The sequence below is a fragment of the Tursiops truncatus genome, chromosome 17 (genome assembly GCF_011762595.2).
Source record: "Tursiops truncatus isolate mTurTru1 chromosome 17, mTurTru1.mat.Y, whole genome shotgun sequence".
Classification (NCBI taxonomy): Eukaryota; Metazoa; Chordata; class Mammalia; order Artiodactyla; family Delphinidae; genus Tursiops; species Tursiops truncatus.
The window spans coordinates 46,355,578-46,380,468 of NC_047050.1; the positions used below are offsets into that span (position 1 = coordinate 46,355,578).

Below are 24,891 nucleotides of genomic sequence, written 5' to 3' on the forward strand. Positions count from 1 at the left end.
TAATGAGAGTGAGAAAAGAGTGGCATCTAGGAGAACAGTTATGAGGATATTGCAATAATTTAGGCAGGCAATGGTGGTGACTTAGATTAGGGTGGTTTTGCTGAAGGTGGTGAGATGTCATCTCTGTAGATATATTTTAAAAGTAGAATCAAAACGATTTTCTAGTTGAATGTATGTGGGGTATGAGAGAAAAAGATTATTCCAAGATTTTTGGCCCGAGGCAAAATGGGAGGATGGGGAATTGCCTTTAACTGCTATGAGTAAGACTGTGGATGGAGCAGTTTGGGGGTGAAGGTCTGGAATTCAGTTTTGGCTTCGTTAAGTTTGAGATGAATCAAAATACAAATGCACTGAAACTAGATAAAAGTCAGTGCTTTTAATTTTGTGCTGTGATAGAGTTATGATACAGTTTATCTTTCATAGAATAGTAAATCTCCCTTGGGTGGGCCAAGTTTGACTTCCCTTACATTGAACTGTGTTTTGAAGTAGATCAGATGACTGTATGATTAGTGATGTTATTGCCTTTTAGCAGTTACAGGAGCAAGAAGCACAATTTGCAAAAGGAAGTTCATATAGTAGTGCATGGCTTCTGGAAATTTACTTGCAAGGATCTCATATAGTTTTATCCATTAATCTTAAAGTTTTAAAGAACTTTTCTTCTCTGAATTAATGCCCCTTCCTTAAAAATTTCTCTTTCCCAAGAGTGTTCTAGTGATTTCCATGCCACCATGTTTTGTTAGTGATTTGTTACTATTTCCTCTAGTTTTACACCTCTGATTCTTTTCAATTTGGATAAAGCATTATTTTTTAACCTTCATGTAATTATGTTCTGGCCTCTCCCTTTATAAGATGTCCCCTTCAGAAATTATGTCCTGTTCTCCATTTTAAATGAAACCTAGGTGAATATGCTTTATATTTTAGGAAAAATTAAACTTGCTTTCCTCCAATTTAAGCCATAATTTTACTTTAAATTTATTGAAATGATTTTATAGTTCTATAATTTATGAGCATAACTTTTAAGTTATATATGTTGGAAAAGGAAACTGTCAACTGATAGTACGTTTGTACTCTATTGAATTTTTGAGTAAGTTAACATGCAATGGAAAATAATTATTCTAATTCATACCATCACATTTTATAATGTAGAATAATGATACTCTTTCAACTCGCTTTTTAATTTTATTAAAGTTACTATATTTTTAACTGAAATTTATTTTTAGGGAAAAAAGTAGGTTAACAATGTAGTGCTAATATGCAAAGAAGCCAGTAGTCCAGATTGAACAAAGTGCTATAGCACAGACTAGTGGGAAAACTTAATAACTGCAGAAATGTTTACTTCCCTTAGAATTGCTGGATATACCTACTGCTTTAAGAATTGTCTTTTCTTTTAAAAACACTTAGAGAAATTTAAATTTAAAATGCAGTTCTAATTAAAATAAGATTTAAAAGTCAAGTATTTATTATGAAGGCAGCAGCTACTTATTCTGATAATAATCAATGTACAATTAAATTCTCCTCAATGACTAATTTACTTTGACAATCACTTCCCTAGCTTTTTGGATAAAATTTAATTTAGAACAGGGAGTTTATAAAATGAATCAAGTGCTTTGATGAAAAGAAAAACTAGAAACCACACTACAAAACATGTACAGCTAACTGGTTACCTTTTATGTAATCTGACTCCTTCACTCACACCTCTCCATAAAAAACAAAACAAAACAAAACCCTGGAAGTAAGCTGTATTGTATTTTAAAAATTATATTTGTATGCAAATTCATTAATTAGTTCTCAGTTAACTAATATATTTATGGTAAATACACATTTCCTTTTAGCGTGATTATGAGTATCAGTAAATGTTTTCACTAGTCCAATTAACCTTAACTGGTTCTCTCTTTTTTATTTTGAAATATTTCAAACATGTCGGGAAGTTTAGAGACTGCCGAGCAGTTATACAAATCTTAACATTTTGCCATCTTTTTAGTATTTTTCTTTGTTTTTTTTAGAGATAGAGCAGTTATCTCGAATACTTACCATTCTACATGTTTTTATTTGTAGTTTAGCTTAATATCTAAACACTGCTAAACCATATATAGTATTATTTTACAAGGTTTTAAACTTTATATTATGGATCATACTGTATATATTTTTCTGAAACTTGCTTTCTTTAACTCTGTATTTTGAGAGTTATCTCAAAATTTAGGTTCATCTAAATCTAATTCACTCATTTGCTGAATATAATTCTTCTGCATGAATATGTTAGTTTATCCACTGATTTAGGTTATCTAATATTTTTTCCTAGTAGAGGTGGTGCTCAATGAACATCCCTGTTCATGTCTTCTTGTAATTTCTCTAGGGTAGAAGTAACATTTCTGGATCATAGAGTATATAAGTAGCCATTTTCAGTTTCACTAGATATTGCACAATGGATCTCCAAACTGTTTTGCAGTCCTGGGAGGAATGTTTCTGAGTACTGGCTCCTCTACTTCCTCTGAAATGCTTGGTGTTGTCAGACTTTTAAATGTTGTCAAACTAATGGGAGTGAAATAGTAACTAATTTTTTTAAATTTGTAATTTTTCACTGATAAGATTAAGCTCCTTTTTATTTGTTTATTGGCCAGTTGGGGTTCTCTATGGAATTGTATATTCATTTCTTGACCTATTATTCTGCTGTAATGTTTGTCTTTTTCTTATTGAGCTATGGAAGATCCTCATATATTCTGAATGCATATCCAGTATAAACTGTATACATTGCAGTAAAACCTCTCTCAGATTGTGGTTTCTTCTTTTACTTTATCTTATTATATTACTATTCAAAAATGTTTAAACATTTTAATATAGTAAAGTTTAGTTTGTGCTTTTTGTATTTGAGTTAAAAATATTTTGCTTCTTGACATTTGTTCTAAAAGTTTGGAAGTTTTGTCTTTCATGTTTCAGTGTTTAATCCATTTGGAACAGATTTTTGTATATGGTGTGAGGTGTGAATCTATTTTTTCCCCCATTATGGACAACCAGTTGTCTTGGCTATATTAATAGTGTGTCCTTTCTCCACTGATTTGTAATGTGATCACTGGTATATGTGAGAGTCTGTTTCTAGAGCCTCTAGTATGCTCCATGTTCTATTTAGCACTTCTCTACTAATACCACACTGTCTTAATTTCTGTCACTTTATAATAAGTAGAGCAAGTCCACCTTAAATTGTTACTTATCTTCAGAATTATCTAGATTTTCTTATCTTTGGCTCTTCCATATTCATTTCAGAATTAGCTTGATAAATTCTGTGAAAAACATGGTAGGAGTCTGATTAAAATTGCACTGAACGTTATAGATTTAATTCGGGAGACTGACATCCTGGTGGTATTTGGTCTTCTTATTGCAACAGAGTATATCTTTCCATTTATGTAAGTCTTCTTTTAGACTCTTGTATACTAATTTTCTTTGAAACAGGTATCTTTAAACTTTTTTTATTAAATGTTTATGATTGGTTATTAGTGGTGTACTGAAATGCTGTTTATCTTTGTCCATCTTTGATCTAGGAAACTTACGGAGCTCTCTTATTACTTCTAATATGTTGTCTGTAGATTTTCTTGGATTTTTATGTCATAATCAAATGGTATTCACAATCATATAGTGTTTAGATAAGGACAGTTTTATTTCATCCTTCTTCTTGTCTCATGTGTGTGAGATTTACTAATAAGCTAGTGCCTTCAGGACAGTGTTGAATAGAAGTGATGATACTTGGAATCCTTAGCTCATTCCTGACTTTAAGGGAAATGCTCTTACTTTTCATCTTTAAGTATAAAATAGGATATAAGTTTTTGTAGATACCCTTTATCAGGCTTAAGCATTGCTTTTCTATTTGCTAGATTTTATTTTCACATGAATGAGTCTTACATTTTATGAATGCTGAATGGTTTTTCCGTATCAATATGACCACTTTTTTTCTATTTTAATCTATTAATGTGGTGAATTACATTGGTATATTTTCTAATATTAAACTATTCTTGTTATAATCTTCCCTTTGCCATGATAGGTTCTTTTTGTTCTTTATCATATATATTTGCTGTATGAAATTTAACATTTGATTTTAAGATCAATGCATCCATTTTTATTTGTGCTGTTGGCCTATAATTCTATTTTTATATTGTCTGTGGTAGGCTGAAAATGGCCCCTCAAAAAAATATCCATGCCCTAATCCCTGAACCTGTGAGTAACCTTATATAGCAAAACAAACAAACAAACAAACAATCTGTGCAGATGTCATTATGTAAGAATCTTGAGATGGGGAGATTATCTGCCTGGGCCCTTAATATAATCATTTGTATCCTTATAAGAGGGAGATTACACACACAGTGAAGATGTAGCAGAGAGAGATCTGAAGATGCTGTCCCTGAAGATTGGATTGACATGGCCACAAGCCAAAGAATGCTTGTAGCCATCAGAAGCTGACTGCCAGAAGAGGCAAAGAACTGATTTCCCCTAGAGCCTCTTGAATGAGCATGACCCTGTTGATACCTTGATTTTGGCCCATTGATACTGAATTTGAATTCAGACTTTGGTCTTCAGCATTGTGAGAGAATATATTTCTGTTGTTTTAGACCACCAGTTTGTGGTAATTTGTTACAGCAGCCATAGGAAACTAATTACTGCCCTTTTCTGATTTTGCCATTAAAATCTTTCTAGTCTTATAAATTGCATTGGGGACCTTACCTTTTTTTCCCCCCCTTTCTATAATAGTTTGAAAAAGTTTGGGATTATCTGTTTTTTCAGTGTTTAGTAGGAGTCAAATGTAAAACCATTTAGACGCATTGCATTGTGTCTTCATGGCTGCACGCGGGCTTCCTCTAGTTGCAGCAAGCTGGGGCTACTCTTTGTTGCGGTGCGCAGGTGTCTCATTGCAGTGCTTCTCTTCTTGCGGAGCGTGGGCTCTAGGCGCACGGGCTTCACTAGTTGTGGCACGCGGGCTAAATAGTTGTGGCTCACAGGCTTTGTTGCTCTGCAACATGTGGGATCTTCCTGGACGAGGGCTTGAACCCATGTTCCCTGCATTGGCAGGTGAATTCTTAACCACTGTGCCACCAGGGAAGCCCTGTGGACCAATTTTTTTCAAGTCCTTATTGAATTTGTTACAATATTGCTTCTGTTTTATGTTTTGGTTTTTTGGCTGCGAGGCATGTGGGATCTTAGCTCCTCGACCAGGGATCAAACCCTCACCCCCTGCATTGGAAGGCGAAGTCCTAACCACTGGACCACCAGGGAAGTCCCAAATATTGGCATATTTAGAACTGAAAATAATAATACCTTATAATTTTGAATCCTCTATGTCTTTGTATTCTTGGGGCCTAGATGTTTTTTGATAAATGATGACCAGCCACACTAATAGGCTCTAACCATGGTGATTTACAGGCATGTATATTTCTAAGATATTTTTAACAGCATTCATCATAAGATACATTTGCTGGTTAACTTAATTGGTTAAAGGGTTCCATTAACAAAAGTCCTGCTATTATATTCCCAAATTAGTTAAATTATTTTCCATGGACACAGACTTTACCTCTAATAGATGCTAATTATTTCACAGCCAACTAGTAAAAAGTCATCTCATAGCATGTGTATGTGTTTGTAAGGCATCCTGCAGTATCATCAATTTGCAAGGTGCAATGTGTGTAAAGGTTTTCAGCTGAAAGTGTCAGTCCCTGTAGTAATTTAAGTGAGTGAATTTAGGCTTCCTAAGCTTTAAAGATTAATAAGCTCTTAATCCAAGAGTAGGAGGAGATAGTAAGAGAAGGGTAATTTGTTGTTAGGATATAAGGATTACTAGAAGCCAGCAGGTTAGGAGGGCACATAGGATCTAGTCTGAAAAAGAGCAACCAATGTAGATAGCTCAGAGAGTATGGGAAAGGTATTAATACACAGAGAGTCAGACATCATCCTTCACACTTACAGTCATTTATCTTATATTAATATCTATTAGGTGTTAACAGATGAGGAAAACTAACCCCATAATGCTTCCAAGTCTTTTTTTCATTTTGTGCTATATGGAAATGATGCTTTTGTACAATGAGTAATTTGTTTAAAATAAAGCAGAAAAGTTGAAATTCAAATTTAATTTATTTTAACAATATTTTCTGGTTCTATATTTAGTGCGCCTTTCACTTTTAAAAGATATCTGCAATACCTATAATTGCCACAAGATGGCATTGAAAGGCTGAAGATCTTGGTTGAAATTTGATTTTTGAGACGATTGATGAGTTAGATATATTTATATTTTGTATGTATTCAAACCAAAAGAAATTTGGACTATGATGTATTTTTTTAAAATTTGAGTGAGATTTTGGTATTTTAATATCAAAAATACTTTCTTATTTACTTTTAAAAATAAGATAGTCACAGAAATTGATGTTATTGCTGACTAATTCTTTTGGAAATGGATGAAACATAAATCTTAGTGTAATAGTATAAAAAATTTTATTATAATACATCCCCCAGAAAGACTTCAAAAGAATTCAAGTTAGCAAACATTTAGAGGGTCTTACTGTTCTATAATTTATAAGGTCTTATTATGCAAATAGAAGATATAGACCTTGCCCCCAGTGAGCTTTCAATTTAGTTGGAGAAAAGAGAAATGTATATACAATTTGAAGGGAGAACAAAATAAAAAAATGATCAAGTACAGTGTTGTATGATATAAACTATACAATGTGAACTGGGAATAATGAGAAGTTAAGCAAAAATTTTAAATGGTATTTTACAAAAGCATTCTTGTATCAGTTGAAAATACCATGTTGAAGTTTTCTTTTACTGCGATTATCTATATTATAATTTATTTAAACTATGAGGAAATGTTTAGCAATCTGGAGAGCTGTGTAAGATTCAATATTTGACATAAAACATAGAAAACACTTGAAATATTAACTTACCTTTTATTTCATGAATGTATGACTTTTTTTCTAATTGAAAAATATTTTTCAGAAGAAGGCGAAGGTTTTCTGGTCAAACAGATGTTAGTTTTAATATTCTTAGATTCCTGGAGTCTGAAAAACATATCTATTAAAAAATCAAGTGTAGAATGGTGGTTACTAGGGGATGGGGGGAGGGAGAAAAGGGAATTTGCTGTTTAATGGATATAGACTTTGAATTTTGCAAGATGAACATTTTGTAGATCTGTTTCACAGCAATGTGAATATACTTAATATTACTGAACTATGCACTTAAAAATGGTTAAAATGGTACATTTTATGTTAAGTGTCCTACTAAAGTTATGAGCAATTAACAGGTTTCTATTGAGGATCAGCAATGTTCCTAGCTTTATTTTAGTCATTAGGAGCTACTCAAAAGAAATATTTTAGTCATTAGGAGCTACTAAAAGAAATTAGGAGCTACCCCTTCAAGAAACTGTAATATAGTTGATGGTAGAAGATTAACCTAATATTAGTAGGTAATCTATTGAAGTCCAACATATACCAGGCATTGTGCCAGACGTTTTATATAAATTATTTCAATCCTCAAAACAATATAGGGGATGAATATTATTATACCTATTTCTCTATTTTATCGTTAAAGAAACTAAGTTTTATAGCTATGAAGGTTCAGTACCTTGTTGAAGGTTGCCAAGTTTCCAGTCTTGCAGTTGGTATTTAAACCCAAGTTTTTCTAACCTCAAAATCCATTTTCTTTGTATTATACTATGCCCCTAATTTAAATACAAAGCAATTAAAGAATATAAATAAACAACTAGTAATTTCACATTCTAGTTTGGTGTTTCTACTGCCAGTAGATATTGTCAGCTTTGTCTGTTGACAAAATTAAGATATGTGATTTAATTAACAATAGCAGTTGATCAGGATTACATTTTAACTTCAGAAAGGATAACCATGTACTTTTTTTGTTAGCTTGAGTTGTTGTCTCTATTTTTATTTGCTTTTAACTTTTGGAAACACTAATTTCTTTTCCCTGTATATTCGTGTGCAGGTTATGTGGGTATGTAATTTGTGCCGAAAACAACAAGAAATCCTCACTAAATCAGGAGCATGGTTTTATAATAGTGGATCTAATACACCACAGCAACCTGATCAAAAGGTTCTCCGAGGACTGCGGAATGAGGAGGCACCTCAGGAGAAGAAAGCAAAACTGCATGAGCAGGCCCCGTTCCAAGGACCCTCAGGTGACTTATCTGTACCTGCAGTGGAGAAAAGTCGATCTCATGGGCTCACAAGACAGGATTCTATTAAAAATGGGTCAGGAGTGAAGCACCAAATTGCCAGTGACGTAGCTTCAGACAGGTAAACATTTTGCTTAATCTTTAGGTAAACATTATTTTTAATCTTCATTCCAAACAGAAATAAAAATACATGAAATGTTTAGGCAACAAATGTGTTGTCTAAATATAATGTAAATGTCCATATGTTTTATAGAAATGCTGAAAGTGATGTTCAGGACTTGAGCTATTATAGGTTTGAACAGTCTTAGGTTTGATGTGGGAGTGTCAGGTTTTTCCAGAATAAAGAGGTGAAATGAAACAGGGAACCTAGATAGGTTATGGTCACAGGAAAGACAAACTGGCATAAGAGCAAGGGGAATGCAGAAATGTTTTTTTTAAGACACTTCGGAGAGGTTCAACTGATGGGACTAACTGGGAGAGGAATTAAGAGAATGGGGAAGACTAAGGATGCCTCCAAAGGTTCTACCTTGGGTTGACAGATGAAGTGGTCTTCCAAGCAGGTAAATATTGATGAAAGGGTTTCGTGAGTTTGATTTTTCCATGGGCTAACTCTGCTATTTACTCTTGGCTCAGTTCTGTGGGCTTCTCCATGTTCAAAGGGTTAGACTTTTTAAAACAGTGTTTATTGTTCTTAGAGTTCCTACTTTTGGAAGGGGGAGAATGAAAAGTTTTCTTGGGAAGATTATTTTTCTATACCACGTTCCTCTGTTTAAATTAAAAACAAAATCTGGTTTACACTATGTTTGTTATCTAGAATTGGCAGATACATTTACATGTGAACAAGTAGAAAGTCATGCATTTTGTGGAAAAACAAATCTAAACTGTACTTATAGGATGGTGGGTCCTGAGCGTTATCGAATGCAAGTCTGTGTGCCCGACGCACAGTGAGGCCAAAAAATACCAAAACGTCAGTTTGGAGCGGAGAAAGGTATATTGCAGGGTCATGCAAGGAGACGGGTGGCTCAGGCCCCCCAGACCCCAAACTCCCCGTAAGCTTTCAGCAAAACCCTTTTTTAGGAAATGTGAGGGAGGGGTGTAGTTAGTTGTCAAACTTCCTGGTGTCAGAACCTTTGTTCTTGAGGTCAGGTCATGGTCAGGTAACAATGTTCCTATAAACCTCCACCAAAATGAATGTTCTTCCCGTTCTGACAAGAAAGGGCAAAGTCCCAAGGCTCAAGTTTCTCCCTCCAGAGTCCAGGCCCTGGCTAAGAGGAGGGGGTCCCTGCGCGGGCTGTTACCCTGCCTGGGAGCGTTCATCCAGCACCCAGTCTGGGTCCTCCTGCCAGTGCCCAGGCCTGGCTGAAGAGGCAGATCTCAGCTGGTGGTGCCCTCAGGGCCGGGTTATCAGACCCTGCCCAGCCATCATCACTGAGGGAGCCAAGTGCCCAGGACCCAGCTGGCTCTCAGGCTTTTCACTTAAACTGGAGCGAATCACTTGTAGCAAATACCTGTCAGGTGAATTCCCAGCTCGCAACAATTGTCCTTCTTTGAGAAGAGCCCCAGCCACAGAGGTGGACCTGAACTAATGATGTGCAGTGTTCTTGCAACTTACCCCTGACCTCCGGCCACCTCTTAGGGGGTTAGACAACTGAGCTAAGCTGTACCAATTTTCAAAACTTGAATGGACAGACTGAAGCTGATTGAAGCTGTTACCTTAGTGGCAGTGTCCACGTAATCCAGGTGCTGAGGCCTCCATTGACTGGGACCCATGGAGACTGCCGCCGCCATTAGGTCAAGGCCTGGGCCCAGCCAGTGGGCGGCCATGGCAAGGGCTCTGCAACTTTGCAGGGCACAGCCCTCAGCCTGTCCTGGGCCCCCCAGCTCACCCACCAGCGTGGAGGCTGGAGGGCCTCGAGCCGTGGGGAGAAGGCCACGATCCACCGCTCACGGCACTTTCTGCCCGGAGGATCACTGTGAGACTGACTGCTGGCAGAGCGGGACCTCTAACCGCTGTTCTAAGGCCTCGTGACGGCCACGCGCTGGCCAGGTATTAAGGGTGGAATGCTAAGGGCTGCCTGCCCGCCCCGCCCCGATTACAATTTGAAGGCGAAGAACAAATCTCTCCTTCAAAGTTAACATCAGATTTTCCTCAACACGAGTCCCGTAGTAACAAAAGTTGAGTTAGGTTTTGTGATGTAGACTCTCCTCCAACTTGAGGGCAACTGACCCCCGCCCATTTACACAGCGACAGCCCTTACCTGCCTTTCTTCGGAGCCTGGACTCTGGCTGCTGGCCTGAGGTCCGGCGCTGGGCGGGGTGGTGCTGCCCTCCAGCCGCTGTTGGCCACTTGATCAGGCTTCCCTGGCCCAACACCCTGCCAGGTGCTGGGGATGGAAAAGCTCAAGCCCCAAACCCAAACGAGGGGAGTGTTGGCCAAGAACTGGAGGGCTGTGAGCCTTCAGGTACGCAGGGTTGGGAGAGGGGCTCAGCTGAGCCCGAAGAACCTGAGCGAGGCCAGCTACCGACTGGACCGCGCCCCTGCGTCCGTGCCCCACCCCACACCAGCGTCCCAGCCTCTCCTGTGCGCGGCTTGGTGCGAGGCATACCCGCTCCTATTACGTGAGCACTCAGTTATGACAGGTAAGGTAACTGGGAGTCACTTTAGAGGGTGGCTAAAGCCATCACTCTGGTGTGTTGCTATGTCTTGGGAGAATAATAAAATGATGGCTGTGCCAGATCTTTTGAAAACTAGCAAAAGTGAAACAATGTAATCCTACCTTTGGGCAAAACAGTTGGTGATTTCATGGCTGGTGTGCTATGAACTCGTCTCAGTGCAAAATCTCAGGAACCCAGGAATTTTAAGGTTAGCGGACCATCTTAGATTGAGGACCACCTTAAGCACACAAAGATTTGAGAGCGGGTAGTTTATATGGAAGGCAATCCCAGGCACTTACCTGTAGGGAAGTGGGAAATGATCCAGTTAAGAGAAAGAATACAACATTGGATGCATTCAAGAGCAGGTAACCTCTTTCAGCAGCTGTGTCTTAATCTTACCGGGACTTTTGGGAGACCCGGTATCACGACCTCAAAGTTATCCCATATAATGGGCAAGGAGGCTGGGGATATTTATCCATAACTTTCCTTTGCTATTGGTCTAGGGCTGTTCCTGGGGTTGTTAACTCTCTAGAACTCATTGCTCAAGCATACTCCTGTGCCAGAGAAAGCACTCAGGCAGAATATTAAAAATACAGTAAGCAAACATTGCTATGTGGGGAACAGTGAAGGATACAGCAACGTGGGTTAAGACAGTAGCAGTGTCTGCTACACAAGGACTTTAGAAATCAAGAAAACTTGTAAAATGGCAAGTGAAATGGTCAAGGTATATGAGCTTGGGTGAAAAAAATAGATGATAACCAGTGGAGATAGGATTTTAAATGCATGAATGACAATAAAATGGATAATGGGAACAGACTCCTTCAAAAACTAGATAGCTGCATGAGATAGTTTCCTTTGGACTTTAGAGAGGTAAGTTTGGGAAGAAAAAAGGAAATACTAAAACACTGAATCACATAATCAATTAGTAAGTTTTGGAGTGCATATTGTCAGGAGGTTACGGATGTTAGAAATAAATACAACAAATTTTCGAGTAATTAATTCATCACTGTAGGGAAGCTAGAAGCATATCTCTAATCTTTGAAGAAGGTGGTAATAAGAACAAATATATTTCTTTCAATATTATCTCTTAATGGTTCTTTCAATGACAAACTACTAGCCTGAATAAACAGTAGAATCTGGAAGCAAGGTGTAGTAGTTCCTTTTTTTCTTTTGCCTTGTGCCTTTGGCAGCTGTAACTAGTAAATGCACACTTTCATGACTCCTTGCTTTCTGAACCTAATACAAGTCAGACCAATAGCTTCTTTTGTTAATAAGAATTACTTTTAGTCAGGGAAGAAGTTAGAGCTTAATATCAGATTTGGTAGTTATGCCTAGAAAATGTAACTGGTTATAATTGTATAAAGTTTTATTTGGAAAGTACTTTCTCTTCAAGACTAATTTAATTCCCCTTATCATCAGCAAGAAAGAGCCTATGGTTTATTATTTTTTAAATGCAGATTCTATATTAATTTATTAGGCCTGTATCTTTGAACCTTTTGAATTGTTTCCCCTAGAGCAAGGGATCAGCAAACTACATCCCTGGCACCAAATCTGAGCCATCTGTCTTTTGTAAATAAAGTTTTATTGGAACACAGTCACATCTATTAGTTTACTTATTATCTATGGCTGCTTTCAGCTACCATTGTAGTTATAAGAGTTGAGTAGCTGCAAGAGACCATGTTATATGGTCTTCGTAGCCTAAAATATTTACTTTATGACCCTTTACAAAAAAATTTGCCTTTTCTTGCCCAAGAGAGTAAGTAGTTAGTTCTCTTAGTGGTGTTGAAATTTCTCCTTTCTTTGCTCATTTTCTTTTGTTACTATTTAAATTACTTCAGTTAAGCCTTTTTTCTTGTTAGCCTTACCTCCCGCTCCTCTCTCTCTCTTTCTCTCTCTCTGTCTTTGTCTCTCTCTCCCCATGTTTTTCTCCTTTCTTACCACAATGGGTCTTTCAGCAGTATTTGACTTGGACAGTAAAATGGAGCATCTCATAAAAAATATAACTTCCAGTTTAAAGTATTATTAGTAATTTGTTCTTCAGTACCATTCAGAAACCAGTGGCCTCAAAAAGAGAAACTTTGCTTTAATTAAATTTAAATCTATGAACCTAGAAGTATGTTTGAGAGAAGAGTGTGTTACATTTCCTTCTTTTTAGGAGCTTTAGTTTAATCTTTAACTATATACTGCAGTGGTTTTGACCTGTTTTATGACTTTTTACTTCTCTCATAGAAGTAAAGCACAGTGCTTTACACATAGACCTTTAGTATTTACTGAGTGAATGAATACCAACTTGGCTCTAGACCTTAGCTTTGAGTTAATGAGTATTTACTTAATTCATTTATTCATAAAAATGACAAATGTTTATTATCAACTTAGGTACAAAATATTGTTAGAGATTTTCAAATATGTTTTTTTTAATTTCAAAATACGTATTGAAATAACCACTTTTTTTGTTATGTGCAGTTTGTTTACCCTCTCCCTTACTATGTGCCCCAGGAGTGCCCAGTGGTTTCTCAGCCTTTAATTTACATCCATATAACCTGACGATCTTATTAAAATATAGATTTGAATTTGATAGGTCTGAGGTAGTACCCGAGAATCTGTGTTTTTAACAAACTGCCAAGTGATGCCAATACTACTTACTAGTGGAGACCAGTAGCAAAGCACAAAGGCATCTAGAGATATATTAGGGAGGGAAACACCAGTGTCCTTTAATAGCTCAGTGGCAGTTGTCCTTTGTAGCTCCGTCACTAAGAGGCATAACACTTAGTGGACCTTTGTGGTTCTTAGAGGCAACATCATTCCACATTTGAGTATACTGTTTTGACACATTTACTGAGTGGGGCACAGGTTGACCACATCCATGTAGGTGTAAGTATCTGACTCCTTTATTATGACATCTTGGGTTGTGCCTGAGCATTTACTTATTTAAATATATTTTATTTTTTATAAATTATTTATTTTTCCTTTTATTATAGAGTTAGGAATATATATATGTCTTAAAAATTATGTGAATTCTTAGGACATTTTTTCCTCTGGATTTCCTTTTCAGGGTAGTAAAGGGGATGTTACAAAGAATTTGTTTTACAAAGAGGCTTTGGCCTGGAAGAGGGCTGTGAACCACTGGGTTAGAGGATCTAAGATGGGATTTAGAGGAGGGTGGGTGAAATAGCCATTTTTAAAACAATATTATTTTGTTAAAAAATTACAGAAAAACCAAAGTAAAACTGTTCTGCAACATTGAGTTGATGTTTTATACATTTGGAATTATTTAAAAGTTGGATGCTCGGGGCTTCCCCGGTGGCGCAGTGGTTGAGAGTCTGCCTGCCGATGCAGGGGACACGGGTTCGTGCCCCGGTCCGGGAAGATCCCACGTGCCGCGGAGCGGCTAGGCCGACGAGCTATGGCCGCTGAGCCTGCGCGTCCGGAGCCTGTGCTCCGCAACGGGAGAGGCCACAACAGAGAGGCCCGCATACCGCAAAAAAAAAAAAAAAAAAAAAAAGTTGGATGCTCATATTTTCCAAAGTTGAAAATTAATGAAATTTAGGAAACAGCTATTTGTTTTTTTCTTTCATGTAACATTTTACTATTTATTTATTTAGCACTTCCTAGAATGTTGGGAGAAGTTAAAAAGTAAGAAATATTATGACTAATTTGTATGGTGGAAGAGATACAAAAACTGGAAGTTAGAAGATATAGGTCCTGTTCTAACTTCTTCCCTTTACTGTTAGCATTTGTAGATGTATATCTTTTCTTTGTGTTTACTTTTCGATCTCTGAAATAGGAAAGGTGTTCTCCAAGATCTTGAAAAGACCTCCAGGTCTAAAATTATTTATGTTGTATTTTAAGGTCTTCTGCCATGGTATAAACTTGGAAGCATTCTCTTCCATTTTTTCTTCCTCTCCTATAATTGATAGTCTTGTGTTCTATTAGTAGAGGATTGTACTCATTCATATTAAACTCATTATTATAATTAGTTTATTCAACAAATATTTATTGAATTTTGGTATAGATATTACTTGTTACCACATGGCCAAATAATTTCACCATGATTCATATTTATAATTGAATATATTGGCAATATTAGGTTAAATCTTCACTAAGAACATTTTCACTGTAATCTTATAACTGTATTACTGTGTAATATTTCTTATGCTATTTTCCCTACTTCCTTATTCTATTGTGAAACAAAAGTTTAAAAGTGATAGGAAAAAGTAACAGAGTTACCTGCTGTTAATGGACTATGAAGCATTTTTAAGAAGCATCACTACAAAGAAACAATATTTTATAGGCATTACAGATTCTTAAGTATTTATTTCTGCATTTTACTGCTTAAATAATGACACAATGAAAGTACTGAGAGACTACATTATGATTTTGTCTGGAATTTTAATTAGACAAGAGTGAAAAACAAAAAAGTCATATGACTAAATTACATCTCAGTGCATTTTGTTAGATGGTGAAAAATGCTACCAGGTGTAAGTGATGACAAGAGAGTAATACAATATAAACCGATTATCTTAGATCGAAAGTGTAAAGCTTTAAAGCAAGTTAAAACTTGTATAATGAATAGTTAACAGTTTGGTAATAACCATCATTTCTTTATTCTCTGTTACTGTTGACCTTCCAGGTATCTTTGTGAGCATTTGATTATTTTAAAGTAAAAGTAATAATTAAAATATATGTTCAAGACTTCTGCTATATGTATAGATGGAATAATAGGGCCTCGATTTACCTTTTTGCCCAAAACATCTGTAAAAATAGACAAACTATTTGAAACAATGGTTTTTAAGAAATTGGGCGTCAGGCAACAGAGGAGAATAATACCTGAGAAATGGGAAATAAAGCGAGCCTTATGATTGCCTTAGCATACTGCTTTGAGAGTTTCCAGGATGTTGCAAGGGAGAGGAGTATAGGCAGAGCCCAGAGGTCTTCCTGAGTTGAGGAGACAGTTCTGAGGTTATGGGGAGACCAAGGCAGCTGGAGTTTTCTAGAAAGAGTACCAGAGAGGAGAGAGCTGAACAGCAAGATATCCTGGAGATCTACAGATAATTCTTGTGTATTCAGTGGAGGAATGATTGGGACATGCATGTGAAGAAACTACTTGAGGCCAGGGAAAGAATCATCCAAAATGATTAGAGAAACACTGGCCTGCATTCACACAGGACCAAGAATAGTGTCTGTTCCCAGCAGCCAGACTAGAAAACCTCAAGATTCCTGGAACTCTGGGTAGAGTATTTTGGAAAGTCTTGCCTCAGCAGTGGGGAATAATCAATGCTAAACTGGGTACTGCTCTCAGACAGAATAACAAATCATAAAAACAAGACCTGAAAGGATCAGCCTGTTTCCAAGTAACTTAATTGCCTCCCAGAACAAAGTTCAAGAAGATTTATAGGAATACAAAAATATCCAGCACCCAACAAGATAAAAGTCGCAGTGTTTGGCATTCAGTCAAAAATAACCAGGCAAAACAGCCCGAAAGCACAATCAATAGTTAGAAAGTAATCAGACACTGGACACCAATCCAGAAGTGACACAGATATTAGAATGAGCAGGCAAGAACGTTAAAAAAGTTACTATAATTGTATTCCATATAATTTTAAAAGTTAAGTAGAAATATGTAATATATGAAAATAAATGCTAAAATGATCTAATGCTAAAATGAGATGAGAATTATAATATTGGAAATGAAAAATGCACTTGATGGGGATAATGGAAGTTTAGGTATTGAAGAAGAAAAGATTAGTGGATTTGAAAACAAACCAGTAGAAATGATCCAAATTGAAACACAGAATTAAAAAATGAATAAAATAATTTAAAAAGTGAAAGAGAATCATCAACTAAGGGACAATATCAAGCAGTTAATATACATGTCCTTGAAGGGGGAGGAGAGCATGCAGAGTACAAAGAAAAATGTAAAGAAATGATTGCCAGAATATTTTCAGATTTCATAAAACTACAAATCTTTAGCTCTGAGAAGGTCTACAAACTCCAAATACAAGAAACATGAAGAAAGCTACACTAAGGCATATCATAATCCAGTTTCATAAAATAAGTAATAGAGAAGCAATCTTAAAATCAGTCAGAGAAAAAAGACATGTTTATATGTATAGACATGCTTACAAAGATAAAGATGACAGCAGATTTCTTGTTGGGAACAATGTAAGAGAGATGAGAATGAAACAAATGTCTTTAAAGTACTAAGAGATTTAAAAACAATAAATAAGCCATCAACTAGTATTTTATAGCAGTGAAAATCTTTGAAAAATGAAGGCAAAAATACCTTTTCAGATATACAAATGCTGAAAAAATTCATCACCAGCGTAACTGCATTGTAGGAAATGATAAACAGAGTCCTCTAGGCAGAAGGAAAATTATACCAGATAGATATATGTATCTACACAAGAAATGAAGAACAATGGCAGTGATAAATACATGGGTAAATATATAATCCTTTTTTCTTGTTACTTAAAAATGCTTAGAAGATAATAGAAGACAATGGAGAGTCTGTAATATGTACCCACTCATACTGACAACTAATTTTCAACAAAGGTACAACGGCAATTAAACAGAGAAAGGACAGAAAGGAGAAGAAGACTGAAAGCAGATTGTACTGTAACAATGAATATCCATTTAAAAAATGAAATTTGAAGCTTGCTTTTTTACCATTAAAAAACCCCCAAAATGGATCATAGCTATAAATATAAAAATTAAAAGTATAAAACTTCTAGAAGAAAATATAGAAGAAAATTGTTGTGACCTTGCTTTGGGCTAAAACTATAAAGCTGCTAGGAGGAGCCAGAGGAGACTATCTTCATGACGTAGGCAAGGATTTTGAGATAAACACAAGAAGTGCTAATTATAAAAGGCAAAAAAATGACAAAATAGACATCATCAAAATTAAAACTTTGTTCATCAAAGATACTAAGAAAATGTATAACCAAATTATACTTCAAGAAATTTCAGGAGAAAATATTTGCAATACATGTAGCTTAAAAAGAATATAAAGAGCACTTACATTTAAATAATAGAAATAAAAAATAACCCTAAAAAGTGCAAAAGTATTTTCTCCACAACAGAAATACACAAATGGCTAATAAACAAAGGAAAAATGTCCTATGTCTTTAGTCATTTGGGAGATGCAAAGCATGATAACCATGAGATACTTTGATGCACTCACTTGGAAAATTACAATTAAAAAAAAACAATGAAAAACCTGATATCACTTAACATCTGTGAAGATTTGGAGCTACTGGATCTCTAATACTTTGCTGGTGAGAGTTTAAAACATGTAAAATGGTACAGGTGTTTTGGAAAAGTGTTTGACAGTTTCTTATAAAATTAAATATACACTTGTCTTGTGCCCCAGTAATTCTATTTTTAGGTATTTACCTAAGAAAAATGGAATCATATGTGTACAAAAATACTTGTGTATTAAGGTTTATCGCAGCTTTGTTCTTAGTAGCCCCCAAATGGAAACTTCCCACATGTCCACCAATCAGGTGAATGGATAAACAGATTTTGGTAAATTCAAATAAAAGTATTGTTCATTAATAAAACTAGAGAACTATTTACATGCACAGAAACACGGATGTCTCAAAACCATTGTGCTGAGTGAGAGAATCTAGACATTAAAGAGTATATAATATACGATTCCATGTATATTAAGGTCAACAAGAGACAAAACAAATCTTCAGTGTAAGAAATCATAACAATGCTTTTGTTGGGGAAACTTCCTGGAGTGATGGAAATGTTCTGTGTCTTGAGAGGGATATGGATTACTAGTTGTATATATTTGTCAATAGCTATTGTAGTGTTGCACTTAAGATTTGTATACTTTTTACTGAATGTAAATTATATTTCAATAAAAAATTAAAAGGGAATTATGTGCATAATTGCTACATTAAATTGTTTAAATTAAAAACTTCCCAATTTTATTGAAATATAATTGATGTGCAACATTGCATTAATTTGTGTGCAACGTGATTTGATATATGTATATACTGCAAAATGATTTCCACAATAAGTTTGGTTAACACCCATCACCTCACTTGGCTATACATTTTTTTTCTTGTGATGAGAACCTTTAAGATCTTCTCTCTTATGTTTCCTACATTTTAAGATTGCTAGTTTCATTGAAATTTTATTGGTATTAAATACTTAAGATTTGTTGTGAAATTGCATCAGAAGTGGATGATTTTTCTTCATAATCTTTCAACAATGGCTCTTTTTAATAGATTCAGAGATGTCCATATTTATAGAATGCTGATAGTAGACCTAGAATCAAACCAATTATATTTAGAGTTTACTAAGTGTGGATTACATATGATGTACAGACTATGTGGATTGTTTCTATGAGCTGTCCGATGAAACGGTGACATAATTCTTATGAATCTTATTCAAAATGGTTATATGGGGTATGTGGCGAGGGAAAACTAACATGAAGATTAGAGGAGGTAGATAAAGAGATGTAAAGGGAAATAATTTTTAAAAGGAAACAACGTATAGTTAAGAAAGAGATTAGACTATAAATAGCCAAGGAACTAGAAAAGGTAAAATTCCGATGGTTGCCTTAGGAGAAAAAGAATCTTAATAACATGGAAGCCAGTGGCCTTATAACCTTTATTCCTAGATATTCCTTCTATAATTTTTAGAATATCAGATGAAACAACAAGGCAACAAAGATGACTAGATATTGGGTGGCACTTCCAGTAATTTATGCACATTCAATAAATGGTTGGTGCAGATGCTGAATGAGTGCAAACTGTAATACTAATGGCTTTGACGTGACCAGTGTCATTTCTGTAGCATCTTTGTCTTTTATTGGCAGAACGATCAATCAGTAGACATGAAGATATATAATGGCATGTTCTCATATAGCGAACACTGAAGAGATGTCTTTATTTTTAAGAATATGATATGAGTACCTGAAGACAAACTATGACTTTTTTTAAAAAGGATGTTTAACATATGAGAATTGGTTTGACTGTGTAGAAGTCAGATAGGCTGTTCACTCGGAATAAGTAATTTTAATAGTTTTAATGTCAATATTTAGGTGAAAGAAGAGAGTATTCCAATTTCCATTGAATTAAGCTTGAACCATTGTCAAGTTTCTTTCATTTAAGTGACCTATAAGTAGAATTGCAATGCATGCCAGTTTGCCCAGGACAGTCCAGTTTACACCTGCTCTCCTGGCAGCCTGCATAGGTTGGCATTTGTCCTGGATTTTTTTATATGAAATATTTTATTAAGCGTTGCATTATAAGCTGGGTTGAGTTTGATGGGTCTCCACCTGGTACTTATAGCTTCTGACATGACTTCATTCTGTGTGGGATTCATGTGCAGTGAACAGAGTTCTCATCTGAAATACAGCCAGCAATAATCTATCTTTTCCCCAACTTTTCGGATACAAGGTAATGAACATTTCTCTTTTAAGGACAGGACGCACAGTGCTCGCTGACAAAATGAAGTGTGATTGAAAGGTCTCTGGTGGTGGTGTGAGAGGTATTTGACATTGCTGCCCCACTTACCCTTTGGCGTATAGGCCAGCTTTGTCATGGCTCATTCTTTAGCATTTGAGATGCAGGAATCAAGGTTTGTGTGAGACTTTAGAAAATTTAGATAGGTGCGTATGAAATATGTGCAAGAAATAGAGGCTGAACAATCTTGTACAATGTATGGAAAGTAGTCTGGATGTTTTTTCTACAGTGGTATTGTCATTTATTGCATAGTGTAAACATAGAACTATTTATGTATTTTATTATTCGGTAATTTAAAAAACTTTTGCAATAAATATTTCATCAGCAAGGTGCTATAAAATGAAAATGTGTTTTAACTGATTATGTGTAACCTGTACAAAATTTTTGTTTCATTTGCCATCTACTAGGGGGCTCATAGTCACTGAATACGTGAATTCAAAAAAGAAAATAATATCTGGTAAAAAAGCAACATCTATTTCAAAAGTTAGTATAGTTATTTTAAGAAGAACCAAAAATGACAGAATAATACAGATACAGAGGTATATTTTATATGTCATGCTGTGAAGCATGACTTTTCTTTTACATGAAATGACTGTGCTTTAAAATTAATTTTAGTCATTTTGAATTCCAAGTTTCTTTGTGCACTCAAGAAGTAAATTATTGGCTTCATTAACAGAAGAACGCCATTGCACTGGTAAATGTTGACCTTTTAAAAAGCATTTTAAAAGTGGTGGTTAACAACTATAAGACATTGAAAATTTTCTCTACAAAAGTAAGGGAGGAATTGAACAAATTAAACAAATTTCATGATGCAAGAGTCATGTGTATCTTCTTCATCAATGTATTCCTAGCACCTCACATAGAAATTGATACGTAGTGTGCTCAGTGACCAGTTGTTGAAAAACTGAATGAATGGAATAATAAAATAGCTTAAGGAAAAGGGGGGATGAATTATAAGGATATTGGGATGTCTGACAGAAAGAACCCCAGGAAAAGAATGAGGATAGACTTTATGAATAATTAGAGTTATGGATTCAAATACTACAAACTGTATCTCAGCATCTTTTTTTCTATTTCTCAGCCTATCTGTTCTATTCTTTGGTCTCTCCAAAATGGTTTTCACTATTCAGCTGTTCTACATGGTGGGAAAGATGACCACCAGTAGAAATTTGTTGAATAAATGAATGAAAGGAGTATTGTAGTAGCCTTCATATTGAAAATCAGTATATTATTGGCATATGTATTGTACGTAATGCTTGGGAATTTATATGATAAGTTAACTTAAAGAAAAGCGATATAGACAGATTGATTAGTTAAGAAACAAAACTTTGCTATGAAAATGCAGTTAAAGTCTGAGATAACACATAGTTGAACTAGGATTTATGCTACTTAGGGTTGAGATAGAGCATGAGTATAAACTCTTGCTATTTGAAGCCTATTAAAATGTCCCACCATTTTACTATATAAGAGTATTTTATATAGTGCATTGTGGTGTGACATTCAATATCAAAATTGTTCTTGCCAGTGGACCATAAAAAAATTACCTGGTCTAAAAAAGGATATCAATAGAATTTTATGTTTCATGCCTCTTAAACTGGGTGCAAAGTCAAGAGCAGCAACTTCTGAATTCATTCATAGCCTATAATTTTTTTTTTTTTTTGCGGTATGCGGGCCTCTCACTGTTGTGGCCTCTCCCGTTGCGGAGCACAGGCTCCGGACACGCAGTCTCCGGACACACAGGCTCAGCAGGCATGGCTCATGGGCCTAGCCGCTCCGCGGCACGCGGGATCCTCCCGGACCGGGGCACGAACCTGTGTCCCCTGCATCGGCAGGCGGACTCTCAACCACTGCGCCACCAGTGAAGCCCTATAATTTTTAGTAAAATTAGATTAATTTATTTTTTCTTTATCAGCAAGTGTTAGGAGTTATTTTCTCCTAAATGACTTAGTATTATTCTGTATTCTTAGTATTATTCTATAGAGATAGCTTTGATAGCTACTTGAAAAATAACTATGGTAATTTGAAATATGGTTTAAGATCTTATTCCATAATTACTCACATTTTAGATTCGCATCTTCTTTTGAATTCTTGTTTTTTGAGTAAATTTTAAGACTTTCGAGATCATACAGAAGGATTGTCTTATGCTTCAAAGTGTATTTCTTCTTCTGTGTATTATCTCCCTCTTCTATATACCTATCCATACCCTAGCCACTCAGTTTCTTTTTCTTCTACAAACACTGTTACTATTTTTGTTAGTATTTTTATAGTTATTCTTGGCAAATATGAGAATATATTTTTACATATATAAATATTTACATATGTAAATATACAAATATTTTATATATAAAATATATGTACATATGTGTTCCTTTAAAGTGATAGCATATATATAGTATCCTGTTATTTTTTTTCATTTAATAACATATGTTTACCAGTACATAATGATTGTTCTTCATCATTATTTTTAATGGATGCGTCAAAATTATTTAGTCCCTAATGATTGACACTTAGGTTATTGCCAAATTTTTTTGCTATTACAAACACTGTTGTAATAAATAGTCTCACGTATATATGGATACATATATATGTTTATACTAAAATATTTTGTATAAGAGTAAATCTGTAAGATAAACTAAAATTTCCGGAAGTGGAATCACTTGGTCAAAAATTATGTGCAGTTTAATTTTTTTGTTGGCCAAATTGTTTACTATAGAGAATGTACCAATTTATACTTCTATCCACAATTATTAGGAATCCTGTTTTCTAATTCTTTAGTCAATGCAATGTTATAAAACTTTTAATCTTTACCAGTCTGCATTATACTCTTAATCTTGCCTTCTTATATCATAAATAAGTCAAGTTGAGCATTTATGTATATGAACGTATAGATTTCTTTTTTCTCTTTGAACACTCTCTTCATATATCTTGCCCATTTTTCTGTTGAGTTGTTAGTCTTTATCTAAATGGATTTTTAGCATCTCCATTTGTATTATGGAAAATGACCCTTTGTGAAATGGATTGTATATTAATTTTCTAATGCTGTGTAACAAATTACCACAAACCTGGTGGCCTAAAACAACATAAATTTATTATCTCAGTTTCTGTGGGTCAAGATCAGGCTACAGGTTATTCTGGATCCTCGGCTCAGAGTCTCACTAGGCTGAAATCAAGGAGTTGGCTGGGGCTGCGATCTCATCTGATGCTCAGGGTCCTTTTCCAATCTCACTGATCGTTGGCAGAATTCAGTGCCTTGCAGTTGTATGACTGAGGGCCTCAGCTCTTAGAGTCCACCCACAGTTCCCTGCCAAGTGTCCCTCCCCGCAGCATGACGGTTATTCTTTAAAACCAACAAGAGAATCCCTGTGCTGCTCTGAGTCTCTCTGACTTCTCTCTCTGACCTCTATAAACTATCTTTTAACTTACTTGATCAGGCTTACGTTCCATAATTTACCTTTTGATTAATTTAAAGTCAGCGGAGTAGGTATCTTAATTATATCCAAAAATCACCTTACTTTTGTCATATAATGTAACCTGATCATGGAAGTTAAATCCCATCATATCCACAGGTTCTGCCCACACTCCAGGGAAGGGGATAACACAAGGTGTGTACACTGGGTGGTGGGAATCTTGGGGGTTATTTTAGAAGTCTGCTTACCTCAGATTGCAAATACTTTTTCCCAGTTTGTTATTATCTTTTGACTTTGCTTATATTGTTCTTTTTCCAGTGTATAAACATAAGTACACCTTTTACTGTAGTAGAATATTTTTTCTTATACGACTCTCCATATTTTAAAAAAATAGAGATATAATTCATTTGCAAAAAAATTCACCCCTTTAAAGTATAAAATTCAGTGGATTTTATACTTCAAAGGGGTGAATTTGTGCAACCATTACAACTATCTAATTCCAGAACATTTCCATCACCCCCCAAAGAAACTCTATACCCATTAACGGTTACTCCCCATACTCCCCTGCCATCAGCTCCCTGACACCACTGATCTACTTTATATCTCTATGGTTTTGCCTGTTCTGGACATTTCATAAAAATAGAATCATACAATATGTGGCCTTTTGTGTCTGGCTTCTTTCACTTAGCACAGTGTTTTCAAGGTTCATGCATGTTGTAGCATACATCAGTAGTTTGTTCATTTTATGGCTGAGTAATATTTAATTGTACGGATATACCACATTTTGCCTATCCATTCGTCAATTCATGGACATTTGAGTTGTTTCCACTTTTTTTGTCTATTATGAATAATGCTGTTATGCAGGTTTTTTTTTTTTTTTTTTTTTTTTTTTTTTAACATCTTTATTGGGGTATAATTGCTTTACAATAGTGTGTTAGTTTCTGCTTTATAACAAAGTGAATCAGTCATACATAAACATATGTTCCCATATGTCTTCCCTGTTGCGTCTCCCTCCCTCCCACCCTCCCCATCCCACCCCTCCAGGCTGTCACAAAGCACCGAGCCAATATCCCTGTGCCATGCGGCTGCTTCCCACTAGCTATCTACCTTACTGCGTTTGTTACTGTGTATATGCCCATGACTCTCTCTCGCCCTGTCACAGCTCACCCTTCCCCCTCCCCATAACCTCAAG

At 35.5% G+C, this 24,891-nt stretch overlaps 1 protein-coding gene across 1 annotated transcript in view; it reads left to right on the top strand.

The window, feature by feature from the left end:
- The window catches only part of RIMS2 (regulating synaptic membrane exocytosis 2), a 626,602-nt gene that overhangs the window by 242,462 nt on the left and 359,249 nt on the right, over positions 1 to 24,891 (top strand). The window contains exon 13 of the mRNA XM_033842900.2: positions 7,969 to 8,279. Within this exon, the coding sequence (XP_033698791.1) occupies positions 7,969 to 8,279 (311 nt within the window). The remainder of the gene's footprint in view (positions 1 to 7,968; positions 8,280 to 24,891) is intronic.